The sequence below is a fragment of the Cervus canadensis genome, chromosome 13 (assembly GCF_019320065.1).
Source record: "Cervus canadensis isolate Bull #8, Minnesota chromosome 13, ASM1932006v1, whole genome shotgun sequence".
NCBI classification, from domain to species: Eukaryota; Metazoa; Chordata; class Mammalia; order Artiodactyla; family Cervidae; genus Cervus; species Cervus canadensis.
In genome coordinates, this window is record NC_057398.1 from 3552377 (window position 1) to 3578825 (window position 26449).

The following is a 26449-nucleotide window of genomic DNA, read 5'->3' on the forward strand; positions in this document are numbered from 1 at the left end:
GGAGAAATCCCCAAACCAGGTGTGTGTCCCTAAATGTGTAAAACGCTCCATCCGAGAGGACATTTCCAGAAGAGCGGTTACAATAATAATTACGTCTTCTGTTAAGATACGAGGACACTCTGTGATAAGACAGAATCTTTTAAGATGCCCCCTTAAAAAAATAGACTGTGTGTAAACTATTGTCTCCTTGTGTTTGCAAAAACCCTAAGTAAATGTACGTGTGTTCGTTATCACGTGCCAGGAGCTCATTACGGTACTTTTGTCTCAATACGGCAGTGTTAAAAAAAAAAAAAATCTGAACGACCCCTAAGGAGTTAAACAGGAATAGTATATTTTCATGCATCTCCTGCTTTGACAGATGAAAAATGTCAACTGTCCTGTTTTTATTTTCAAGCTTTTGCACTATTCATCTGGTTCATTAGTGCATCTCGATGCTGCCCCTGACAGCTGCTCGCCCTCTCCTCCCAGCAGCTGAATTTTTCAGGCTAATTTGATCCTCCACACTGAGACGATCGCTAGGATGATTGACTTGCTCCCTGACCTCCAGGGTCCGACTTCCCTGATTAGTATTCTGGGGGTGTGGGAGCGACGAGGGCCCACTGTCTGTCTTCGGGGCTGGTGGCAGCTCTCTCTTTTTTCTGAACTGTAAGCCACCAACCTACAACCCTGGGAGGATGCGACTGCTGCACTGAACAATAAAGGAAGTGTGTAAAACCTACTTTTCCATGTAAAGGTCCGTGTAGCAAAAGCAGAGCATCTTGATTTTAATTAGTAAAGTCTACTTTGTTGCATATCAATTAAAACTGTACTGCCAGTTTTTTGTGTGTGTGTGTGTGTGAGGTTTCAGGAATATTTGAAAGTCTAATTTGCTGAGTTTTCAAAAAAGGGTTCCCACTCCTTCGTTGTGAATGTTGAAGTCTTAGTGGGATACAACAGAAAATGTCTAGGAGATGCTATGGCCAGTTTTCTTAAAGATAAACTAATGGGTATTTTTATTGACATTATATTAGAAAGAGATACAACATCAAAGTAAATTAAATCCTTAGAAGAAATTCTAGTTCTTCCCAATGACTTGCATAGAACAATTGGGAAAATACTCTGAGCTGAAAACTAATGCCAACACATTAAATACTTTCACTCAAAATCATTCCCAACACATAATACGCATGAATGTGGGAGCATCCAAAGAAATAATTTTTATTTTGGTGATCATTTCAAGTATACATAAAAATGGGACGCTGCCTCTCAAAGGCAAATTCATAATGTGAAGGATTATTTCAGTTTTGACATGGGAATCTGCTGGTCCTAAAAGAATTATGCAGACTTCTCAAATAACAACTGAACTTTTTCTTTTTCATTGCTAAATTTACTCTCCTTAGTGGAAACCAATTTGCAGTTTACTTTGAGGTATATAAAGGGAAAATGTTGCTTTGATAATTTATTAGACTATGGCCTGAAAGAATCTAAGGTTGCCTAAATAGGTATAAAATATTTTAAAATGTACAAAGTGCCTTTTAAACTTTACAATAACAACATAGTCAAATCAGTGCAATACTGTATGAAATTATTAACAGAATATAATATTACTGAGCATAAACCTCTTTTAATCTCATGTGAACAGTGAATACAAACAAAAATGTATTTTATTCTATCAATGATTCATAACTTTTCTTAAAAAAATTATCCCAGGGATATTATTTAAAAGCTCCTAAGTGGTTGTTATTTTAGTAGGAAGAACACAATAATCTCAAGTTCCTTACATTAAGGAAGTCTGACCTTCAATCTGTAAACAATAATTAAAGATTATGACACACATTTTAAAAAGCCTTTTGATGCTCTACTTCCAAGTAAAGGTGGAACAATTAAAATACATGATGTCATCATATTTTATTTAAGCCAGAAAGGCAGGAGACAGAAAATAGTAACAAATACACTGGTTTCTATCTATCCACTTTAGACTTCCTTTCTATGTCTTAAAATATGAAAAGGATTCCATGTACTATTTTCCTTCATTTTATTTTATTAAAAGAGTTACCGAAATGTACGCTAATGTTTAGGGAACAGCACTGACTAGAAGCCCACATTCTGAAGAAAATTACCATTCAATTAAAGAAGTCCCTAGCTTGAGCCTTCTCTGACACCATTACTATATAACGAGAATAAAACATGCTCATAGCATGCTTTCTTCTATTCACCCAAATTGTCACACTGCAATACTTGCTAGAGGACCTGTCTACATAATTCCATCTTTCTTTGATAAATTATCACCAGAACAGTTGAGAGAATTTCACCAAGCTTTACCAATACAAAGTGTTACTCACAGAAACTAAACTAAGTGATAACCTAGAAGAATTATCTCTTTATAAACTATCCTGAAAGCTGAATTACTTTACATAAAGTTTTAAAAAATTGATAAAGATATTTATCATGCTTTCATATTTTAAATCCATTCCATTGTCATCTCTCCAGCTATGCATGGGCAAGTTTTTTTTTTTTTTTAATAGATGTTGAAATGTATATTTTTATAAGATTATGCAGCAACATTATATTAACATAAAAACATTTAAGAAATTAAACTTCGATCAAAAGGAAACAATTTAAAATTATATTAGAGAAAATAAATGTGTAGAAATGTGTAGTTACTAAACTACATTATAAAACCAGTTACTAAGTCAATGAATTAACTTCCTCATAATTAAAAAGCTAATTCTTAAACATCACCTAGAAAAAAATTAACTATATACTAAAAGGACAGGGGAAACACATTCCGGTAAGTAAAAGCACTTGAGTGTACCAAACTTATCAGCATTACCTACCTCATACAGTAGACAGCCAAGGGACCAGATGTCAGACTTGAAGTTGTACCCATTTTCGTGTATTCTCTCTGGAGACATGTAATAAGGTGTACCCACTGCAAAAAGAAACCAGACATAACAAGAGGAGGATAAAAATGAAGATGCAGCTGTGGTAAGAAATTACATCCAAAATTTTAGATTAAAATGTCATCAAAATAATTAAGATCAGAAAACTGTTCTGGGGCATACTCCAGAACCTTTAAATTTCCTCTTTTTCCCCTGATCCTGAGCAGCACATTTACATCTGTCCCACATTAAAAAGGGGAAGGTGAGTGCCACTTTATTTTCTTTCTTTAATTCAGGTAGAGTCTAAGGAGCACAGAAGGAATTCTAACAAAATCTACTAAGTGGCTCACATTGGTTTCATTTCTTAATTTTTATAAACATGGCTTGTATGTCCCAAATAATCAAGCATGACAACATGGCGATTTTAAAATACATAGTAATACATAACCATTGGTGGAGTGTGTATAAAGCATACCTATCAACTTTTACAGAAACATCCCTTAGAATACTGTTGTGACTCTTAAAATTACAAATGATATAGTCACCAACCGTCAGAACCTTACTTAACTCCCACTTTAGAAGGAATAAAACAGAATTTTGTATATCAAAGGGTTATATAATAACATATGTGAAAAGGTCACTGACATCTCTGGAAGAATGTCTCAGACTGTTACTACTGAGACCTTTATAGACACAAGGTGCCCTGGATAATTTGGGGTTGTTTTGGATGTTAGCTTATTTTGCATACACTTTCTTTTTAATATATTTAATATTTATTAAATGTCTTAAATAAGACATTCACATTATATTTTCAAGGGCAGAAATATTTAAGTAACTTTTGAAGGGAGAATCTTAAAATCTCAAACTTAGATGGCTATTATTTCACCATCATTTTGCCTAAGGCTTTTTGCCAAATAGTAAATCGAAGTTTGAGAACAATATTTAGAAATCTTACTTGCTTGAGGCAACAGCTACCAAACTGTGCTGCTACTCACAGAGAAAAGCTCTTTCCCCCTCTTCTACCAATTGTTAAGAACTCCCTAGGAGTTCACAGTAAATCTCGTGAGACTGTAACTCGCGATGCTCAACACGGATGTTGGGGTAGAGGCAACAAGGATGGACCCAACGAAGTCAAGGCGCCGTGCTCAAACACATCCTCCTCCACAGGGACGGCGTTACAGGCGCTGGGGGCGGAAACGACACTGGGCTAAAAGGGGAAGACACCACGGAACCACCCCTGCACAGGAAATCCTACCGACACTGGAACCCCTTTTTCAAACTAATGGATGGCCCTAGTCAGAATGGATGGAAGGGGAGGTATTCATAAAACTGAGGAAATGAAAAAAGGAGTGTGCAAACAGGAGGATAAAACTGAAATAAAGTATGACACGTTCGGATGCTATCAGAGGCAGACAAGACATAAATGATTTAACTGCAGCATTTTCTGTGAAGACGAGTAAATTTGCCGATTCCCCTCGGGAGGAGAAAAGCCAGACAACCAGTGGAAACGGCTGGGTGTGAAGAACGTGCAGTATCCCAGAGTCGGACACACACTCGCCCCGCGGCCCCGGGAGCCGCGAGCCCTCTGGCCCGTCGTGTGGGCTGACTGGACGCGTGCGGTCAGCGGAGGCGGCGGCTGTGCCTCAACTCCCGGTCCAGGGCCCGGGGCGGGGGGCCGTGACCTGCGGAGAGGGGCTCCCCGGAATCCACCGGGGAGGCGGCGGGAAACACTGAGGCGTGAAGGTTCAGGGTTTACCAGAGGCGAAGGTGATTAGCTCAGGGAAATCTGCTGATACCTCAGGGGTCTGAGGAGAGTGCAAGATGGATGAAGAAACGCTCGCGTTTGCCCTGGCATCACACTTGGACCGCCGCACGGGGCCCACACGCCGCCGCCGGCCCTCGAGCCCAGGGGCAGGGAGGCCGGATGACGGCAAGGGCTCCAGGACACTGCACCGGAGTCGGCGAAGACCTCAAAGCACAGAGGACTCGCTTCCGGGGCGCTGCGGGGGGTCACCGGCAACGGTCACACCCGCAGCCCACGCCGCGGCTTCCACTCGACGCTGGTTCTCCGCACGTCACGTCGGAAGGAGCCAACTCTGCCGATAAGCGACCAGTAGAACCGCACTTCTGCCAGAATGCCTCCTCCTTCCGTTCTGTGTCCTGCTCCCATCTCAGAGCGGAAATCTGAGCGACACCCCAGGTCCCGGGGCGTCGTCGGCAGTGAGGAGGAAGGCTGCCTCCCGCAGGTCGGCGCCGAGGGGGGCGCTGCTCCGCGCCGGGCGCCCTGTCCTGGACAGTGACCTGAGCATAGGCGGGGTCCCTGCCCAGCAAGGACCCACTCTCGCCCCCTCTACCTGGCAGGGAGCCCGCAGAATTCAAGCACTAGGAGAAGGTGAGATGCATTGAATCTCCATGTTTCAAACTTAATGAATATATGATTATTTCCTAAAAACCCTTCTTAAAAAAAAAATCCTGACAGCTGTGCTGCCTCCAGCATGTGGAGACTCCCTAACAGCTGTACAAGGGGGAGGTGCGGAGGGGCGAGAGACGTTAAAGCCACCACGCGACCCCCGGGGCGCGGAGGCGCCTCAGAGGGCGGGACGCGCAGTGCCCGCGCCTTTCCACCTTGGGGGACCGCCCGCATGAAGGGAATGCAATTCACCACAGCAAGGACTTCTGTCATTTCAACCTCCCGACCTGAGTAGAAGTGAGGAACGGATGATAACACCATAAAAAAACAGAAAGGCCGATACCACACAAAAATTGTTAAGAAATGAAAATGCTATCTGACCTTTCTTTAAAACATAGTAAGACAGGCATTCAAATATATATATATAAAAGTTTTCATTATGTTGACTTATTCTAGCTATATAAGAGTTTTACACGGAAAGCACTCTATTAACAATAAATACGTTCGAAAATGTATCCCTGTACAAACGAAGACTGATGTTCACAAGTTCTACAATATGTTAAGAGAGCCAAAGAATTCTGTTTAACTGCTATTACAGAATATATGACTAAAATAGTTAATAACTTACATTTCATCAGAATAAGTTACATACAGAATTTTCCCAATAGTTTAGCTAAACATTTAGCACTGCCATTGCTGCAAAGACTTGAATGAGAAAAAATGACGTAACCACTGAAACGTCTTTTTATACGGTTAGATCTGGGCTGCTATTTTTGTTTTGTTTAAGGGAGGGAAGGAAAAACCAGTCAGAGGTCAGGAGGTATGTTTCACATCTTACCTTTGCCATGAGCTAGCCAGGACCTCTAAAGTCTTCTTTCTACTCACTCACCTCATCTGTAAGATGCAGTGATGAGGAAGATGAGCTCATTTCTGATATCCCTTTGCTCTAAATTCTGTAGCACTCTTAAAAACCCTACAAATGCCCATACAAAAAGTGAAGTGGAGAAAAGTAATATATTCCTATTTTAAACTATCACCTAGGACAGCTGACTAAGTCGGGTACAAACAAGCAAAGTCAGTTTAGAAATGTTGCTTCTTAGAATAAACTGCAGAAGAGAAAGCTTTGAACATTCCTTGTTGGGAAAACTGAAAGGGCACAACTCATCTTAAACATCAATTTGATTTAAACATGCATGCGCACCCCCCCGCCCCACACACAACTTCAGGGAATAGGAATTAACTTTCATTTTTTCCTTCATACTCGTATGTCAGCCCAGAAATTATGTTGGCAGACTTCATGGAGAGAGGCCAAATTTACTTAATTGTAAGGAATATTATCTCAGGTCAGTACAGAATGTCTCAGTAGTAGATCAATATTTCTTCTATGAAAGACATTTATTAAATAAATTTTTCTTCTTTCCAGTGTAACTGATAACATTTAAAACCCAGATAATTTTACAGTTACTGTTTCTCTGCTCCAGGCACTGTGTTAAATGGATCACATGTATTATCTTGTTGAGCTTTCAACAATGTTTATCAGGGCCCCCTGCACTGTTTAAGGTGCTGGCGAGACAGAAGTAAACAAGCCAAGCCCCTTGTGGGGCTCACTGTCTAGAGAAATGGGGGCCATTTCATGAGATATTCCCACTATTATCTTGTTGTAGGGAAGATGCAGAAGGAAGTCAGGTAATCTGCCAAAGGTGACAAAGCCAGTAAGGTATGGACCTAGAATCCAGCCAGGTTGTCCTGTTCATTGCATTTCAACAGTTATTTTGTCAAAAGTGACCACTGTGAAACATGACTGGGAAAAAAAAAATCTGAATCTTTCCAAATTAAGAAGCAGAGAACTCTTCTACAAGTCTCAGCATGTACACACGAAAGGCCACGGGTGAGGGTCAGGGATCAGTGCTTCTCTGCAGCTCCTCTGCTTCAAATAAATACTTTGTGATGGTAGTTGAGAGGTTAACCATGCACAGTTTACAATTAGGTAACAGCTTCCTCCCAGCGTGATGATTTATGTCAAGAAAGGACTGAAAGTTAAATAAACCAGTGCAAGTAGCCTTCAATACTGACCCAGCATATGCTGTCTTTACGGCTCCATCCACACTGAACTGAAGGGTGACCAGCCAAGGAGAGCCCACAGAGAGGCGTGAGGGAAGGTGTGGGAACAACAGGCAAGTGACCGCAGGTGGCACTTGGCACCAGAAATGAAACTGCTTTCATGCCTGGTTCAAGAACACTAATTTTCTAAGTTGCAATTGGAGGATGTATCACCCTCGCAAATAGTGTGGGGAACATGAATTGTACACTCAAGAGACCCCAGTGTGAAAATTCTGAGGCTGGCTGAACGGTAGCCATGCGTTTACCCTGCTGGCAACATCACAAAATCAGAGAACCATTGTCTCATTCTGAATGGCAAAGAGGAGTTCAAACAATCCTGTAACACAAACAACAACGACATCACAATTACCCCCAAGGGGTTTCAAATATTTGTCTAGCATGAGGACCAGTCTCAGAGCACTGTAGCCAGCGCTTTGTAAAAACCCCTTCCATCCTCAGGAGGTGTAGCAAGCATATATAACAACTAAATCACACATGTACACGCAAAAAGAAAATTCTCCATCTTTGCTCTTCTGGGAGACATTAAGAAAGCAAGTAAAATGCCAAATTAGAACATGATGAAGCCTTTTTTTTTCCCCCTTTTCACTAGAACAAGCAGTGAGACAGGAAATACTTCACTGTATATAATAAATGCAACTTTGGTGCAAATGGATTTGCCTGAATGGTGCAAATGGATTTGCCTGAATAACAGATAACTACTCTTAATTACTTATATACACCTTTGTGTGGTTATATTTCATGGCAGTTTAATTTCTCTAAGTTTTGTTAAAATTGCTTTCTCTTATATTCCTGTCCATGATGTACCCAAAAGTACAAAGGGGAGATACCCCCTGAGAATTAAATAAGCATTTGTAAATAATTTAGAAAAACAGAACTATTAATAAATTAATAGTAATGCTAGAAAATGGCTTTCTTGCTAGAAACTTTTATTATGACAAGTGTGGTATTTGCTCCCTTGAAAAGTAAACGTGTATCACCAAGAAAGGTCTATAATAAAAAAAAAAAAGGTGAAATTTTAACACTAAAACATCTGCCTAAAAAAGAAAGCACTTAATTTCAGTAATAGAAACATCGATTGAAGCCTCTGACCAAAACCATGTCACCTCGTCGGGTTTTAGGGGGAAGACTGTCAAGAGGACTAAACCAGGGAGCAGGCAGATCTCCACCCCTGGGGTCACACCTGTGTGCATCATGTTACATGGCAAAAGGGCTCTGCAGGTGGGAGGTGATGGATCTGAAAACAGGGAGACCACCCGGGGCTGTCCATGCCACATGCAAGGGTCTATACCTGCCATGCTGGCTGTGAAGATCGAGCAAGGAGGTGGAGGTCACTCCCACAAGGGCTGCTGCTAGTAGCTGACAAGCATACTCAGGTGACACGGGCAAGGGACAGGGGCCTTGGTCCTTCAAGACGGAAGACCTGGCTTCCCACAACCTGGAGAAGTCTCCCCTTGAAACTCCAGAAAAGAGAGCAATTCCACAGACGCCTTGATGGCAGCCTAGGGAGAGCAATGCTGGAATCCTGACCCACAGAACTGTAAAAAGCGTACATCTCTGTTGTGTTAAGCCACTACATCTGTGGGAACTTGTTAGGGCAGCAATAGGAATCTGACACGAATGCACTAATGATTTACACACCACCTGGGCCAAGTCCACGTGCTGAGTCAGCTGCAGGCCAAGAACCCGCCAGGCGCTGGGGGAGGCGGAAAAGCTTGTGACCTGAAGCATCCATGACCTCTGAGCTCACTGGACAGTCTGGGGGGGTGGTCAGTTCGGTCTGTGAGAGCTTTTTTTTGGGGGGGGGGGTGGACGGAGAAGCCAGTATATTTACCATAAGACAAATGAAAGGATAAAATGACCATGTATAATTTAAAAGCACACTGGTTGTTCACTGACTGCTAAGGACCCTAAACCAGGTAATCACAACCACTTTAAAGACTTGAATTAGAGACACAGAAGAGAAAGCAGGTCACATGCTACATGGCACTCAGTTCACAGCTGATGTGTGAAGCTTGGTAAAAACAATTTTTATTATAAATGTTTTAAATTGGCCAAAATAAGGTTCCCATCATGTGGATGAAGCACAAGCTGGAATCAAGGTTGCTGGGAGAAATATCAATAGCCTCAGATATGCAGATGACACCACCCTTATGACAGAAAGAGAAGAAGAACTAAAGAGTCTCTTGATGAAAGTTAAAGAGGAGAGTAAAAACACTGGCTTAAAACTCAAAATTCAGAAAACTAAAATCATGGCATCTGGTCCCATCACTTCATGGCAAATAGATGGGGAAATAGTGGAAACAGTGGCTGACTTTATTTTTGGGGGCTCCAAAATCTCTGCAGATGGTGACTGTAGCCATGAAATGAAAAGACGCTTGCTCCTTGAAAGGAAAGTTATGACCAACCTAGACAGCATATTAAAAACCCAGACAGCATATTATTTTGCCAACAAAGGTCCATCTAGTCAAAGCTATGGTTTTTCCAGTAGTCATGTATCAATGTGAGAACTGGACTATAAAGAAAGCTGAGCACCAAAGAATTGATGCTTTTGAACTGTGGTGTTGGAGAAGACTCTTGAGAGTCCCTTGGACTGCAAGGAGATCCAACCAGTCCATCCTAAAGGAAATTAGTCCTGAACATTCATTGGAAGGACTGATGCTAAAGCTGAAACTCCAATACTTTGGCCACCTGACGCAAAGAACTGACTCATTGGAAAAGATCCTGATGCTGGGAAAGACTGAAGGTGGGAGGAGAAGGGGACGACAGAGAATGAGATGGTTAGATGGCATCACCAACTCCATGGACATGAGTTTGAGTAAACTCCGGGAGTTGGTGATGGACAGGGAGGCCTGTAGTCCATGGGGTTTCAAAGAGTCGGACATGACTGAGCGACTGAATTGATCATGTGTATGTCCAGGAAAGAAAATCACTGATTTACTGATCAAGAGAAAACTCACCAGGGATCAAGACTCTAGCATACCTCATGAATTATTCTGGATTAAAAAATTATCCCTCTGCTCAGAATCTCCTAATTCAGAATGATGGACATGCCCCAAAGCCATGTATGGTTCCCTCCTCTTTCCTTACCACCATACAATCCCATCAAGAGAACTAAGTACTCTTCAGGTGCAATAGCTACAAATATGTCACAAAAATAAACAAGGAGAGAAAGAGTACAAATCATACAAAAAACACACAAAAACCCCGAGGTGTTTTTCCTCCAGCTCATGGTCCTCACTGCTTCTGGTTCTCCTCTTCCTGGACACGGGGGAATTACTATGTCCACTCCTTTAAGACAGGCATGAACAAGAGACTTGTTTTAGCCAATAAAACATGAATGAGAATCAACCTGTGTTACACTCAAGCAGAAAGATTTATCTGAGAGTCAGTAAGTGAATTCTCCATGTATCTCTTCCCCTTGTGAAGATCACACAAGACGGAAACCCCTGAAATGCCAAGGGACCATGTGGAAGCAGGGCGGCCACCTGGGCCCACAGCGGACTCTGGATAACCACAGAAATAATATGCTTCGGTGCTGACTGCCGTTGCTTCCTGCAGCGTGCTCTAACCTCTGCTTCCTGATGGACTTAGTTAAATCCACCCTCTGAGGCCCAGCCTGCCTCTCATTCATTCACTCAGGAGGTACTGAGCATCTACTCTACGTTATGTCCTCTGCTAGGCACTTGGAACATAGGAGGTGGGAACCCAAACCACAGAGACTTGGTCCTCATCAGGATACATGTGGTGAGAGAGGGAGAAGGAGAGGACTAGGCACAGTGAGGGAGTCACACAGCGTGTCAAAGATAAGAAGTCTAAGAAAAACAGAAAAAAAAGCCACGATAAAGATCAGGAACTCTAGGGGTGGTGTGTCAGGGGCAGCAGATTCATTATTAAATAGAGTGAGCTCAGGAATCGCCACCCAACCCCCACACAACGTGATGCCTGAAGAAAAGGCACCTTCAGACTGCCTGAAATGGCAAACTGCTGTGCCCATCTTCACTGCCACAGCGGCTGCTGGACCACGGAGCAAGAGAGGATTCCTCTGGGTCAGTATCACAGGAAAGACAGGTAGTTCGATAGGGCTTGAATAACAATCATGTATTTTTTTAAAAATCATACATTTGGATTATTTTAAAATAACCCAAGGTGAGAAGAGAAAACGCACACCTTGACTGCCATGTTCCTACTTCACAGGTTTTAGTTTCCAGTCTTGAAGGGGCACTTCCCTGGAAATGTCAGCCCCAGCTGCGGGTCGACAGGAGGGTTATGAAGAAAGACCTCCGGATCCTGCTCACTTCTGAGGCTTGGGCACGGAGAGCAGGCACGTGCAGGGCAGGAAACAGCGCGTCCACCTGAGGCTCCTCAGCTGCGTGCGGAGTGGGATACGGTGACCCCAGGGAGGTGAGGAACAAGTCGGGAAAGTGGCGGAGTCAGGACCATGCCACCACGTACCGGTCCAGTGCACCCACAGCGCTGGACAGGGGCGCGCCTGCAGGCCAGGAGGGATGCCTCTCTGCCTCCCGGGTGGACAGCCCACCCACCCCCAGGCCTCAGGCTCCTGGACTCTGGAAGGCGAAGAGTCTGCACCCGCAGCTCATGCCCACCCGCCAGGCCCTCAGGGAGCCCAGCGACTGTGAAGTGAGCAGGACAGTCACACACGTGAGTCCCGTCCTCACAAGCACCGGCAGCTCTGTGAATGACTGAGTCCTGTCTGACCACCTGAACTGGCCCGGCCAGCAGACTGCCTAACAGGAGGCAGATAAACAGGACTCGGTCCTTAAGTAAATGGAACAGCACAGAAGTACTGTAAACACAGGCTAATGTTTTCCAAATTGCAGGTTATAACCCATTAATGAGTTGTGAAATCAATTTACTGGATTGCAAATAGCATTATTTTTAGTAACATAAAATAGAAGAGACTGTATCAGGAGGAACTGCAGTTTAACAGGGAATTTCCACTTCAGTTCTGTGCAGTTAGGTTCCTGTGGGGTCATGGTGCAGGGCTTGGGGGGCTGGGGCACACTATCTGGAAATCTGGGAGCACCTTACTGAGAGAGCTTGACTCAAGGGGGAGATGTGCCCTCATCATAAAATTAGAGATACATACACACACACCTGTCATTCTCTAACAAGTCTTACATCTGTAAGGCTGATAAACAATAGGAAAGAACAGACATATATATTCCAACAAGGAGTCTCCCAGCCACACCCTCTTGTCCAATTTGATACAAAAGCACTAAATGAAGATCTGACTTAACCTTAGTCCATGGAGAAAACAAAAGGGGAAGCGGACACAAACCGAAGAACCCCGAGAGCTCAGACCATACACGGGGATAAACTTGGCGTGTGCTGGGCTGGTGAGCACAAAGAGGTTTAGACTTTGCTCAGCTCCGTGAAGCACATGCTAAGGGGCCGTAGAAGAGCCACAGAAGAAGTGGCCAGCACAGGGGAGCCCCCGAGGAGAGCAGACCACACTGGGTGTGCTGACCCCAAGGGCAGGGGAAGGTCACGGCTGGGTCCTCCCGCCAAAGCTGCAGGGCTGGCCGCTGAGCCTGGAGGAAGGGGTGAGCCACTCCCACATGTGGCTGAGGCCCCGGACCCGAAACCTCCTGCAGAAGCGCCCACCCTGCTGCAGCCCCTTGTCTGAACCACCCCCGGGCAGCCTGGGAGGTCACTCCCTGGGCCTCACTCTACCCTCTCACCCCCGTTCAGACCCACATCCTGGCAGGAGTGTGCCCTTTCTAAAATACTCCCCCTGCTGGTCACTCTGTGTGCAGGCTAACAAACCCTCTTCTTGTCTGCTATTCATCTATCTCCTCCCACCACAAGGTGAGAACCATCAAGAGGAGGACTTGCCTTGTTGAGGCTATGTCCAGGACCCTGAAATGGCACTCTTTTTTAATGAAGGAATCAGTTCAGCTGTTTCAAGAGGAGACATAAATTGCTCATAAATTGCTTCCCCTTTCTTTTTCTGTCTCCTCCACACCACTGTCACGATCACAAAGGCAACTTAGCATTTATACAGCATACCACAGTGCTTAGAAAACACGTTTACCTTCATTTTATTAGGTTAGGGGCTGGTTAACATAGCACTGTTACTACCCACATTTCTAGTTGTAGAAACCTGGAAACTGAACCTGAGAAAAGTGGATAAATGGCTTGATCAAGGTCCTACAGCACAGCGGGCAGGTCAATCCAGAAATGCGCCATCCTCTACAAACATCCTTCAGTCCCACGTTCAGAACAAGGCAAGAAGCAAAGCATGGCAGACATCATGGAGGAGGTGTGTAGCCAAGGATGGCAGCGGGCCAGAGGACACCACCCCCAGAGGACCCCAAATGCTGAGCCAAGGACTCTTCATGACAGTCCTTAGGCCACAGAGAACAGGTGAAGATTTGGGGGAAGTGAGATAATCAGATAATGTCTTTAAAGGAGATTTTCTCTGCTGGGAATATGGCAATCAGAATGGATTAAAAAGGAATATTGCAACAGAAAAGGATCTTTCCTAGTCCAAACAGGAAGTGCTTACAGTTTGAGGAGGACAGAAAAGAAAGTGGAGAGGGTGGGAGACAGTGTGTGTGGTGGGGGCAGAAATAAAACTAAAGGCTTCTGAGATTTGTTTTTTTTCCCTCCAGTTTTGAAGATCTGGACATGATCTGAATATCCAGCAACATCATCTTTGGTATGTAATTTTTAACCCCAAATTTAAGGAATTATTATTGCTCCATGTTGACGTATTTTTAAGTTAAAAACTTGGTTCTGAAAACTGGCTGGGAACATGGCTGTCTATACAACCTTATCTGCTACAGAAAATGTGACAGAACCAGAGATTTTACTGCAGGTTCACACATTATCATGGAATTAAATGATACATATTAGAGAGAGAAACTGGAGCGACAACTAAAAAATCCAAAGATTTGATCATCTCTTAAGGATTGTTAAGTACAAAAAACTTTGGAAGTGTGTTCCTTATAATGATTAAATCAAAATAAGTGAAAATAACTGAAAAAAATTTGATTTTTGAAAAAAAGACATTTTAAAATAAACAAAATATAAATGCATAATTACAGTTTCTAGAAATCCTACGTATTTCTGTCCTATTGACTTAAATTCCTGAAAAAAAAAATCTCCTTTACAAAATTAAATGAAATTTAGCTCCAGAATAGAATGCATTCAAAGTAAACTTTTTCAAATTTTCTTTTATGAACATACACATCTCTTTTATTTGTAGTTTCATAATATTTAGACCTGAACTGTGAATAAATCATGCCCTACAGATTTAATCCTCAGCAAAACCAGAAAAAAAAAAACCAACCAACATACAATAAAGCATAGAGCTTATCAAATTTTCTGTGAGCAAAATAAATTTATGTAGGTGACCACATTTTCAAGTACTTTTTGGAACCAATTCTTAAAAGCAATCTTTTATTTTTAGTTTTTTAAATGGAAGTACAGTTGATTTATAACAGGTGTACAACATAGTGATTCAGTATTTTTATAGATTATACTCCACCTAAAGTTATTACAAAATAATGGCTAAATTTTCCTGTGCTGTACCATAGATCCTTAGTATTTATCTTTAAAACAATCTTTCAAATTTGCTCTTAAAAACAAAAGTATAAGTCAATAACACAGGAGGGCAATAATTTTTTAAAAGCAAAAATTAAGGTTAACCTGTCCACAAATGCAAGTCTGTGTCACAATTTCTATCCTTGTTATTTTATACATATTCTTTGTTAGCAAAGAATTTTTCCTGATCCTTCTACATAAGATTTTTATTGGGTCCAAACACCTTGTTGGGCTAGGTTCAAACTTCAGTTTCAAACCATCAAAATTTCTACTTCACAGAAAAGACAGGCAGAAATACAAGATGTTTTCTTATGTTCAGAATACTTTTCTCAAAATAACACAGAAAACAAAAATACTTGGGAAAGAAATTATTTTCCTATTGATTCATTCATCAAAGCAATCAGTCTCATTGCTACTTCCTCACTGGCTGTGCCTCAGGTGTGCCTCAGAGTGTTTTATGATTATGGGCATTCCCCAATTCATGTGTGTGTGTGTGCACGTGCACACACATATAAACTATATACAACTACATGACCCTACGTGAACTGGTTTAGATAAAAACTGACATTAGAAATTCTTAATTATTAAATCTACTAAAATTTTGCTCTCTATAATCACATAATTTGGAATAATATATCACCTAAACCTAGAGATGCATATACATTTGTAAACCCCATTAAGAACATCTGTAAGAAGCAGTGGCAGGCAAGCTAAAGAAGTACACTTCCAAAACTGGTTTCACATAATAATGCTGGATCTTCAGGGTCAGGCAACTACAGCATGCACAGAGCGACAGCCGCAGAGCGGCATGTACACAGTACACACGCATGTGCCGGAGCTGAGGGCATGTGCAGTTGTGCACGCGTGCGTGCGTGCATGTGTAATGATGACCCAGCATTTTTAAGTATAATAGATTACAGACAGAGTGCTGTCAGGACATTCCGTTCAGGTGAGTAACAAAGTCAGCACAGGTTATCTTTCCTAAGGGCCAGTGGCACTGGCTTGGAACAGTCTGAGTTTTTCTTCACAGAAGTCCTCTACTATTTGCGTTGTAAGAATTGGAACTTCCATATAAAACTTTATTCAAGTGCTATGCAAATTCATGCAGTTCTCACGGAATTTAATATCAAATTTCCCTACCCCCCTCAAAATTGCAATGTTCTGTGAGAATAAATATGAAGTGAAAGAAATAACTGAAGCAGTATTATTCAGCATCAGTTGAAATTTTATTTTCTTAAAGTACTAGACAAAACTGAAACTCTGTGTGGAGGGAAAAGTATTATCTTCCCACCACTCCTTAATCTAGGGTCCAATGCTCTGTCATCCACCAAATATCGTCTGTGTGCCACACACCATCCTGGATGCAGAAGAATCAAGCAACAGGTTCAAGGTCTCATAGAGCCTCAGCAACAAAAGTCAGAAAACTTTAAAAATGTCTAGTCACCTAATTTGGATCCTCATTTTATTATTTTGTCACTTAGTGAAACTCATTCCTCATCAGACCATTTAATTTTTATTGCTCACTTAAAAACAATAACTTAATTTTTAAAAATCAATTGTTTTCAATGAAATTATGACCACAAAGATGAGGCATCATTACATAAAAGCCAAATTATTTTTATCTTAATTCTTATTTTGATGGTTACCATTTTGTCAAAGTCTTATGTTACAAGGAAACTATGATTTGAAAACTTTTAGGAGAAACTCTATCATTCCCTTTAAGTTATTCAATCTAAAAATTATTTCTTCCCAGTAATTGCTATGTTAATGGAAAACCAGTTTACATTAAGGTAATGCTGGACTGGCTACCTTCAGTTCTGTTTTAGGTACAAAGGACACTGGTATGCTATCAGCTCTAGCGTCAGTAAATTACAAGTGTCTTCTATTGTACTCTTAAAATTTAGGGGAGTATTTCCTCCCGAGCCACAGATCATCTGTAGGTCCCTCCCTAGAGCAATCACAACCACCTACGCCGCTTTAATAAATCTGCAAACTACTCTAACATTTTTAAATGGTCAGGTGAGGTCCTCTTTCAAGACATGGATTATTCTTCATACTATCTTAATATTATCAAACATAAAATAAAAGGGAGGGTCCAGGGCAACAGTTAAAACCAGATTTGTTCACTGGCATTTTCTTTTACTAAGTGACTGCCTGACGGTCAAAGAGAAGTGTCCAAGTGTCACATGAATGGACACATTATACCTGATAGGTTTCAGCTCAGGACCTGAGGATTTTTTAAATGTTGATAGTTTTATTTAGACAATAAGAGCTGGCATATAATTCGTATGTCCCTTATATTTTAATCACGTGGGTGGGGGTGGAGGGAAGCGGATAGATAACTGAAATTATACTGTGTCTCTTACCTAAAGAATGTGCAGCTGTGGTTTTGGAGCTGAAAAAACGGCCAAGCCCGAGATCTCCAAGCTTGACCACCCCAGTGGCTGTAATGAACACATTAGCTGGTTTAATATCTGTGAATAAAAGAAGGCATTGGGTGAAAAATGATGTCAGTGTAGGTATATTCAAGGGATTAAAAATACTTTTCATTGTAGAACTTAAAATATATCTTAAAAATGAAAGTCAGTTTGAATTCTGAACCAGTTATTTATTTTGAGTAATTTTCACATATCCTAGTATTTCTGAGTTCTCGGTCCTTTGATAGACAATCATCAATACTGGATGATGAGCACCATTAATTTTCATTTAAAATGCATTTTTTCCATTTTCAAATGAACTTCTGTGAAATTGAAAGCAGAAAATAAACGTGTGCCCTTCTATCAATTTTAAACATCCTACTAAATAGTAATTTATTGACATGTTTACATAAAAATATAAAATCAAAACAGATGCAGATAATTACTTAGATGACATTATTTTAATTGCTTAAGTCAACTATACGAAATTTTTTACATCCCAAAATGAAGGGATCACTGCCTCAGTGATGTAACCTTCACACATTTGGTCTGACCATTTGACTGAGAATCATGAATATATTATGAGTGAATAATGAACATTAAAAATCTAAGTCATTATAAGGTATACTGTTCATTAAAAAAAAAAAAAACAACTCTTACTTATGCATATTCAACTGCTTTCCTGCATCTATTTTTTTTTTTTTTACTTTTACCAACATAACCAGTTAAAAAAGTTAAACAGAAAAATAACTAATTCTCATTCTTATTTAAAACCAAGTATGGCTTTACTTAAAGGCTTATCATTCTGGTACTAACAAGATTGTAATTTGGAAATAAATCACCTAGGAAAGTATGGTATCACACAATGACTGGAAGGAGTTTATTCGTAAACTGCCTAGTGCCCTGTGGCCTTCACAGCAGCGTGAACAGCTTCTCAAGCCTGGACTCACCCCGGTGCATGACTCGTCGAGAGTGCATGTGCTCCAACGCACTGCACAGCTGCACAAAGTATTTCCAAACAGTTCTTTCAGGAATTAGCCTCTTTTGTTTCTTAAAATGCTGTTTAAAAATTAAAAAGAAGATTAAAAAAAAATTTCAAACTAGATTCTGACTTAAGTCAGAAAAACACCTATTCTCATCTACCTATTAGAAACTAAAAAACATATGATTTTTCGTAGTGAAGTGATACCAGGATTTGTACCTGATATCATACCTTAAATTTCTCCCTACTGTATCTAAAGTCAGCACAGGCCATATCAGGCTACATCTCTGTGATGTCCAGCTGTTTCAAAAACAGGTTGAACTTTCTTTTTTTTTAACATCCATATAAGGTGATTTCTTATCTAAAAGGAGGATGTCAAATTTAAGAATAGCCAGAATAAGAAAGTCTAGAGACCTGGAGGTAATTGTGTTCATTACAAGACAGTGCTTCTCTTGACAGAAGGTAGTGAAGTAGAATTCCTTTTAAATACTGAACCACCCTTGGTGATTTGAAATATCACTTAATTTATTAAAAATTAAATAAATAAGAGGGAGTTGCATGAAAAGTTTTCATGAATATTTCCACTGCATATTCCAAGTCAAACCTGCACTTTGCTTTGAATGAATGAAACTAAACATGGGAGCAAAACATGACAGGAAAACCAGGGTGGAAAGCTGAGCTGAACATCCTAGTTTGGAAAGACTGCATCATCATGCATACGGAGGGGCCATAACTGAGTCATTGCAAAACCCAAGGGACATATGTGTGCCCATTTTTCTGCATTATATTTGCTAGCAGAATATACTAATAATATGCTCATTCAAAAACAAAGTTCTTAGTTTCATAGGATTTGTAAGGATTCTTTACATAAAAATTATTTTTCAAAACCAAAAATGTAACTGGTTTCTTAGCAAAATTTGTAAATGACCAACATGAAAAAGTATTGCATTTAAACAAATTTTCAGACAATTTTAACTTTTTTTATATTTACATAGACATCAACATTTAAACATGTGCTTTAATGCACTTTATCTGATGACGTGACATTTTAGAAAGTTCAACTGTTTTGATTTTTTGGTAACTGAATATGGAGAAATGGTACTTCAGATGATTCCAACACAACACACTCTGTCAGTCCCCACCCCTGTGACCAGGCGAGGGCGGGGGAAAGGAAGAGCAGCAGAGGGAACGCAACCTGCCTGCCCGCCTCCTTCATGCTCCGCACGGGGTCAGGCCCACTGACTCACACACACGCAGCGCACCGAAGGGCAACTCGTACGGAAAACCAATCCCTTTAGGTTAATCTTTATCGGAACATGTACTATAGAAACGAAGTTATTAGCAACTTCAATGACTATTACCTCAGTAGCAAAAAAACCCAAAAAACAAGTTAACAATCAGATGACCAGGTAATTAAAAAGCAGATCAGGATTATACTAAAATGGTAAAAACCTCCCAGATCATGTTTCAATGTTAAATCTTATTAACCACAGCCTGCGTCAGCATCAGTTTTCATTCTATGGGGGCAACACTGCAAAATCAGTTTTAGACACATAATTTTCTTTCAGACTTGGAATGAGTCCAAATAAAGCCTGTCTATGTGCTCTCCCTGACGCTGGATTAGCATATCAGAAGACCGTTTGATGTCAACAGGAAGATGGGGAACAGGCTTCTTTTCATTCAAAAATAAATATACCATATCATGTAAGTTATCAGACCATGAAAGAAGAATTTTATGCTTTAATATAGATTCTGAAATCATCATAATTATAATTAACCTGACAGTTTACCTTTAAAGTTCTATTATTAAAAAATAAATTGTATATTTAAAAAAGGGCACAATGAGAAAACTGCCCTCAAAATGGAAGATGTGATCAGGCCAAGGACTGTTACTTTCAACAAGTTAAAGATTTTAACAATGAACTGGCATCAATATAATGCTAGCTAGACAGAATGACTTGGCAAAGTATAAGTATCCAGATTAGTAACATGTTTTTGAAGAGTAATTTTATGAATTTGACTCAATCAATCATAAATCAAAAGCAGTTTTAACATGTCATTGGTTATCTCCCAATATTTTTTACATGCCTGTTTAAACATGCAGTTTTTCAACCATCCTTGAGAACAAAAAAAAATTTTTTTTGAGAAAAACCAATATCTACAAGGAGAAGAGCCTGTCTGTTCTGATGGTGGCACTGTTGGCTATCTCTTAAGAGGATGAATAGAAAAAAGGCAATAAAAATCTGAATTCTTTTTTCTACTGGTAAAATTTATATTAGCACTATAAAAGGACTCACATAATGCCAATTTTTTTAAAAAAAACCTTTTCTTTACTTATTCTAAGATATATGTATCTTTTAAAAGTTAATTATCTAGTCAAATAGCGTTACTGTTCAAAAATCCTATCTTTCTCTGAAAAAAAGACAATTCAGCTCCAGATTTGGGGGAAGAAAATCTAATACCAACATATAGGAATAAAAAATGTACATTTATTTGTCATGTGGTACGCTTTTAATAAAGCTAAATCGTTTTAAAGGGTTGCTATTAATAAAGGTTTCTATGAAAAAAATTAAAAGATGTGTCACTTTTACTATGTTATAAAACAGAATTTTAACCACTTGTATCTGAAAATAAAATATCTAAAAAGTCATCAAAGACAGAAATTAGCACTCAGATATACCTGATCATTTGGACAGAATTTTTATTGTCTTTTTTTTTTTTTAAGGTGGGTTCCATCTTTTTTTTAATGCAAAGCTTCAAATACTGTTTATTTTAAAAGCATATTTTCTACCTCCATCAACATTCAAACAAATATTGAACATTATTCATATCAGAAAAAGAAAACCAGATATAACAAAAAGCTAGCCAGTGTATTTGTAAAACACATATACCAACATCAGATCATACTGTTCTCTCACTTAGATGTAACAAGACGACCAGCGTCTCGTCTAGGTGGAGCTCAGCATCCTTGGTAAAACATGCAGTCACTAAGGCGAGGCTGGATGATGCAGGCTGCCTCCACACGAAGGCTTTTTGGAAAATGGGCACAGCTTTTTTTTTTTTCATTGTCAAACATTCTCTTACAAACTAGATGCCCCAAAACCAAATTATACAGCAGACACTGCCTAGCAAGTACCAGTTTTGGGGAAGGAATCACTTGATTCCTCAGTCTGGACACTCCTGCTCCAAGCAGAACATACATTTCTTATTTCTATGTTCTGCAATTCCAGCATTCCTCCTTGGGAAAAATTTTTATCACTATTACACAGCATAAACTCATCAACAGAGAAAGAATAGAAAATTACCTTGTTGGATCAAAAAATCAAGCTAATTTCTATAGTGTATCAAAACATCTAACCCTATGGTTTAGTATGTTCGTGTTTAAAGAAGGACGTTTCAGACAAAACACCCAGATCCACAGGGTCTGCTTCGTGAGTGTGCGGCCTGCATGGTCACATGGGCCCTGCGCTGGGTCTAATGCTATTTCACCAGCTAGAAATTCCTAGTCATTTGTTCCACGGGGACCCGAGACAGTGTAGCTGGTTCCAGAAAGTACAAAACCAACAACTTTGGGAAACAAGGTACTGCTGTAATTAAAAACACAAAACCAAAGAACAACAAACACAGTCCTGGTAGGCGAGTCGTTCTCGAAGAAGATTAGGAGAAATGGTAATTAAATAGTAAGAAATAATGAAGTTATATGAGAACTGGCATTGCAGGCACCAGCTGTTTTCCATCTCTTCCAAGTATCTAACACGAGGAAGGAGGTGATTTATGTTCAGTATTAGGAACTACTTCCTGCTCGGGAGTGTCGTCAAACGTTTACTGTGCCACTCACATAATCCACATGCACCTTTCATAACAGACCTGATGATGAGCCTTAGCAGTAATGGCTGTGTGACCTTGAAGAAGCCACTTAACCTTGCTGGGCCTTGGTTTCCTCACTATATTAAACCGTTTTGGAGATGAACAGAGTACGTGGTGCCTGCTGCCTCTAAAATATCTCGGTTACTAACAAAACACAAAAAACAAATGCCTGATTGGCACATTTTCACACTGAAAAATAACAAATTTTAGTATGTACGGTCCTTTAAATCTTCAGTTAATAACAACAAAGCAAAAATAACAATCATAACACCTCCGAGATCCCCAGAGGTTCAGTTAATCCTATGAATGGTCTTCACATGAGATGACAGGTCAGATTTTTATAATAAGGTAATTACAAGGTAATTAGATCAAACCTTTACCAACAGAAGCAATATTATGTTCCCAAACATCTCTGTAATTATAATGCATTTTTATAAGACTACATTTCACAGAGCTTCTTTCAAAGATTTAAATGCAGAGAGACTGGATGATGGAAAAGACAGGATGCTTCCGAAAGTATTAACTGGCAGTTCTAAGTGTGATTTCTATTATGTATCAATCTTTCTATGGAAACACTTTTCTTCCAAGGGTATAAGAAGGTCTCAACAGACTAAAGTGTACATGAACTTGCCATACACAACTCTGGGTATTATATAAATGGGTAAAATAGTAATGTAGAATTTTGGTATGTGATACTAATTTGCAATGTGTGAACATTTTCTCCCTTGGCACTCTGAATAAAATTCAGGTATCCTAAGTTGCTTTAGAAGATGCTAGAAGAATGGGCCCGGCAACCAGGGGAGCACTAACTAAAAAAAAAAAAATAAAATGCCACCTGCATCTAATTTTATCCTCTTTGATAAAATACTTCCCACCCAAGCTCTACTCGTCTTTTTCCTTTCCTATAAATGTCAGAAAGCTAAGTGTACTCAGCTGCTTCTAATTATAATTTAATAGACTATCAATGTAATCCATCTATTCCCCAAAGTCAAAATCGTACAGGTTAATAATAGAAGTAGAAAACATATTTTATCTTATGTTAGAAAATGTGAAACATGTAAGATTTTTTTTCCCCTGAGTAATTGAGCCTTGGGGGAAAAAAAGAGAAAACCTTATTTACCAAACAAGAAAAATGAGCTCCTATAAAGTCACAATGTTCTTCAGCCTAACCCACAAAAGTTGCCTTCTAAATGTTGGTATATCATTATCAAATAAACTTGGAATATTTTTAAAAATCAATGAAAAAAGGAATATATCAGAATTACTAGAAGGAATGATATTGCATTGCTGCCATGTGGATAACCTTGAAGCTTCCAAGTACCTAAAGCTGATGAGAAAATAAATACCTGAAAATACTTAAGACGTTGCCTCTACTGCATTAGAGGACTAGAGACAGATGGCGAGACGAAAAAGCGGGAAGTCCATCTTGAGGGTGACGTGGAAGGCTACAAAGGCAAACGAGAACACTTGTCTCTGTGATGCAGTCTTTCTGGTTATGTTAAACCCGACAACAGTTAAGAGAGAATACGGAAATATATTCTTAATGGACAAGGAAAACAGTGGAATAATAAGGGGACAGTAAAGTCTCTCAGTAGAAATATGAAAGAAAAAAATGAAACAGAAGCCTGAACCCCTTCTCTCTTACTTGTCTACAGCTACCAGCACTGCTGTCTGTGAGCATAAAGTTCACAAAGGCAACTTTCCATCAATATTACCTTCAAATAGGAGCAAAAAGTTCCCTTCTAATTTTTTCCTAAGTAAACACAGTTCAAAACTTACACACAGTTCAAAAACTTAACCCCCTTTTCACTATGCTTACATATGTGCTTACTATGGCACATAATTTTCAATTTATTAAAATCCCTAAGTTCAATACTATTTCATTACCAAATGCCTTAGGTTTCAAAGAAAACCCAAGGGATATTTTATCAGCAATACTGCTTCTATAAAAATAATGCTGTATAACATACCTACATATGCATGCCACAGAGACATAAACCTTTTTGGTTACACACACACACAGGTGTACATGCATAATGTATAGGTACCTATGTATAGGATATTCAGTTCTGCATAGCTTTTTCCAGATAGCGCCACTAATTTGTAACCTTAAGACTTCTGAGTAATTTTGAAGATGCAAGATAACATAAGATAGGTGGCCATCTTATGGAAGCGACCCGGCAGGAAACATGCTGTGCTGGGGAGCACAGGAGATTCCCCCTGTGGTCTGGCCCGGGCGGCACACTTTATCCCAGATGCGGAAATGGACAGTGTCTATACCCTCCCAGCCATAAATCAGCATCAACAAAGACAGATGGTACTGCTGGGGAGACTCTACTGCTTTAAGGGTCCAAAGGTCAAGAGTGTAGAAGACATTTCTAAGTGCTTTTCTTTCCAGTACAGCATCTAAATTTAGATAAGAACAGATGAGAATATGTCTGCAGATGTAAAAAAAAAAAAAAAACAACCAACCACACTAACAGGGTGAACAAGATTTACAAGTTGTAATATTTGAAGATAATAATTATCTCCAAGATTTGTTGATGTTTTAGCTAATTTATCAAAATCTGTGGTGTACCAACCTCTCCCCTTGAGTGTGAGCTGGGTTATGAACGTGATGAACTGTCCCCTCTGTATTAGGTTATCTTATGTGACAGAAAGGATTCTGCAGATGTAATGAAGGCTCTAATCAGAGGTTTTTCAGTTAATCACTAGGGAGATTATCCTGGGTGGACCTGATCTGATCAGGTAAGCCCTTCAAAGAACTCAGAGAAATTCAAAGCCAGAGACTCTCCTGCTGGCCATGAGGGAGCAAACTGCCATCTGCAGAGACGGACATGCAGCCTCAAGGATGGCTCCCAGCTGACAATCAGGAGGCGAGGAGAGATGTCAGTCATGCAGCCACAAGGAACTGAATTCTCCCAACCATCTAGTCAACAAGGAGGAGAACCCTAAGCCTCGGATGAGACACGGCCCCAGCTGGCACCTCGATTTCAGTTTCCAGCATCCTGAGCAGAGAACCCCCAAACCAGGATGTGAACTCATTAACCCCCCAAATTGTGAGAGAACATATTTGTGTTGTTTTAATCTGCTAAGTTTGTGATAATTAGCAATTAAAAACTAATAAAAAGTGCATTTCTACAGACAGCAAAAAAAAAAAATCAAGTTTATGTTTTATAAAGGAAAAGAGTCTTAAGGCTCCTACCAAATTTAAAGGAAATGCCACACAAGTGATAACAATGTAGAAAATACAAAGTCGACCATTCAAGAATAAATCTGTATCTAAATATGTTATGAACAAGAAGAGAGGGCCTAACTCAGGAACAAGATGCAGGATCTCACTCTCTCCACCTCTATTCAACACAGCCCTGGAAGAACTGGTCAGAGCAATCAGACAAGAAAAGAAACAAATAACATGCATCAGAACTGAGTAGGAAGAAACAAAACTGTCTCTGTTTGAAGATGACATCATTTTATAGGTAAAAAAAAATTCTAAAGACTCTATCAAAAAAAGTTCCAATCAACAAATTCAGTGAAGTCACAGGATAAAATAATTAACATACAAAAATCAGTAGTGTTTCTATACAGTAGTAGTGAATTATCTGAAAAAAATAAAGAAAATGTATTCCATTTACAATAAGATATTTAGGAGTAAGCTTAATTAAGGAGGTAAACAGCCTCTACTCAGAAAACTACAAGATGAAGAAACAAATCAAAGACACAAATAAATGGAAAAGAGTCAAATGTTCATAATCAGAATAATTAATATTATTAAAATGTCAATACTACCAAAAGTCATCCATAGATTCAAAGCAATCCATATTAAGATTCCAATGGAATTTACCACAAAACAATTTGAAAATTTCTGTGGAGCCACAAAAGACCCCCCAAAGCCAAAGCAATAGAGAAAGATGAGCAAAGTCGGAGGCATCACGATTCCTGATGAGAACCACATTATGAAGTTAACAGCAATCAAAACATTATGGTACTGGCATAAAAACAGACATATTAATGGAAAAGAATTGAGAGCCCATAAATAAGCCTAAGCGTTTATAGGTAACTAATATTTTGACAAGAGAGCCAAAAATACTCAATATAAAAATGACAGTCTCTTCAATTAACAGTACTAGGAAAACTGGACATCCACATGTAAAAGAATAAAACTAAAGCCTTAATTTTCACCACTCACAAAAATTTACTCTAAGCAAATTAAAGACTTAAA

The 26449-nt window shown here is 39.7% G+C and overlaps 1 protein-coding gene across 2 annotated transcripts in view; it reads right to left on the reverse strand.

Moving 5' to 3' along the window:
- The window catches only part of NEK7 (NIMA related kinase 7), a 138986-nt gene that overhangs the window by 17765 nt on the left and 94772 nt on the right, over positions 1-26449 (reverse strand). For both annotated transcript variants that reach the window (XM_043484570.1, XM_043484571.1), the window contains 3 exons: positions 18329-18437; positions 17328-17435; positions 2817-2911 (listed from right to left, as the gene is read on the reverse strand). In XM_043484570.1, coding sequence (XP_043340505.1) covers positions 2817-2911; positions 17328-17435; positions 18329-18437 — 312 coding nt within the window. The remainder of the gene's footprint in view (positions 1-2816; positions 2912-17327; positions 17436-18328; positions 18438-26449) is intronic.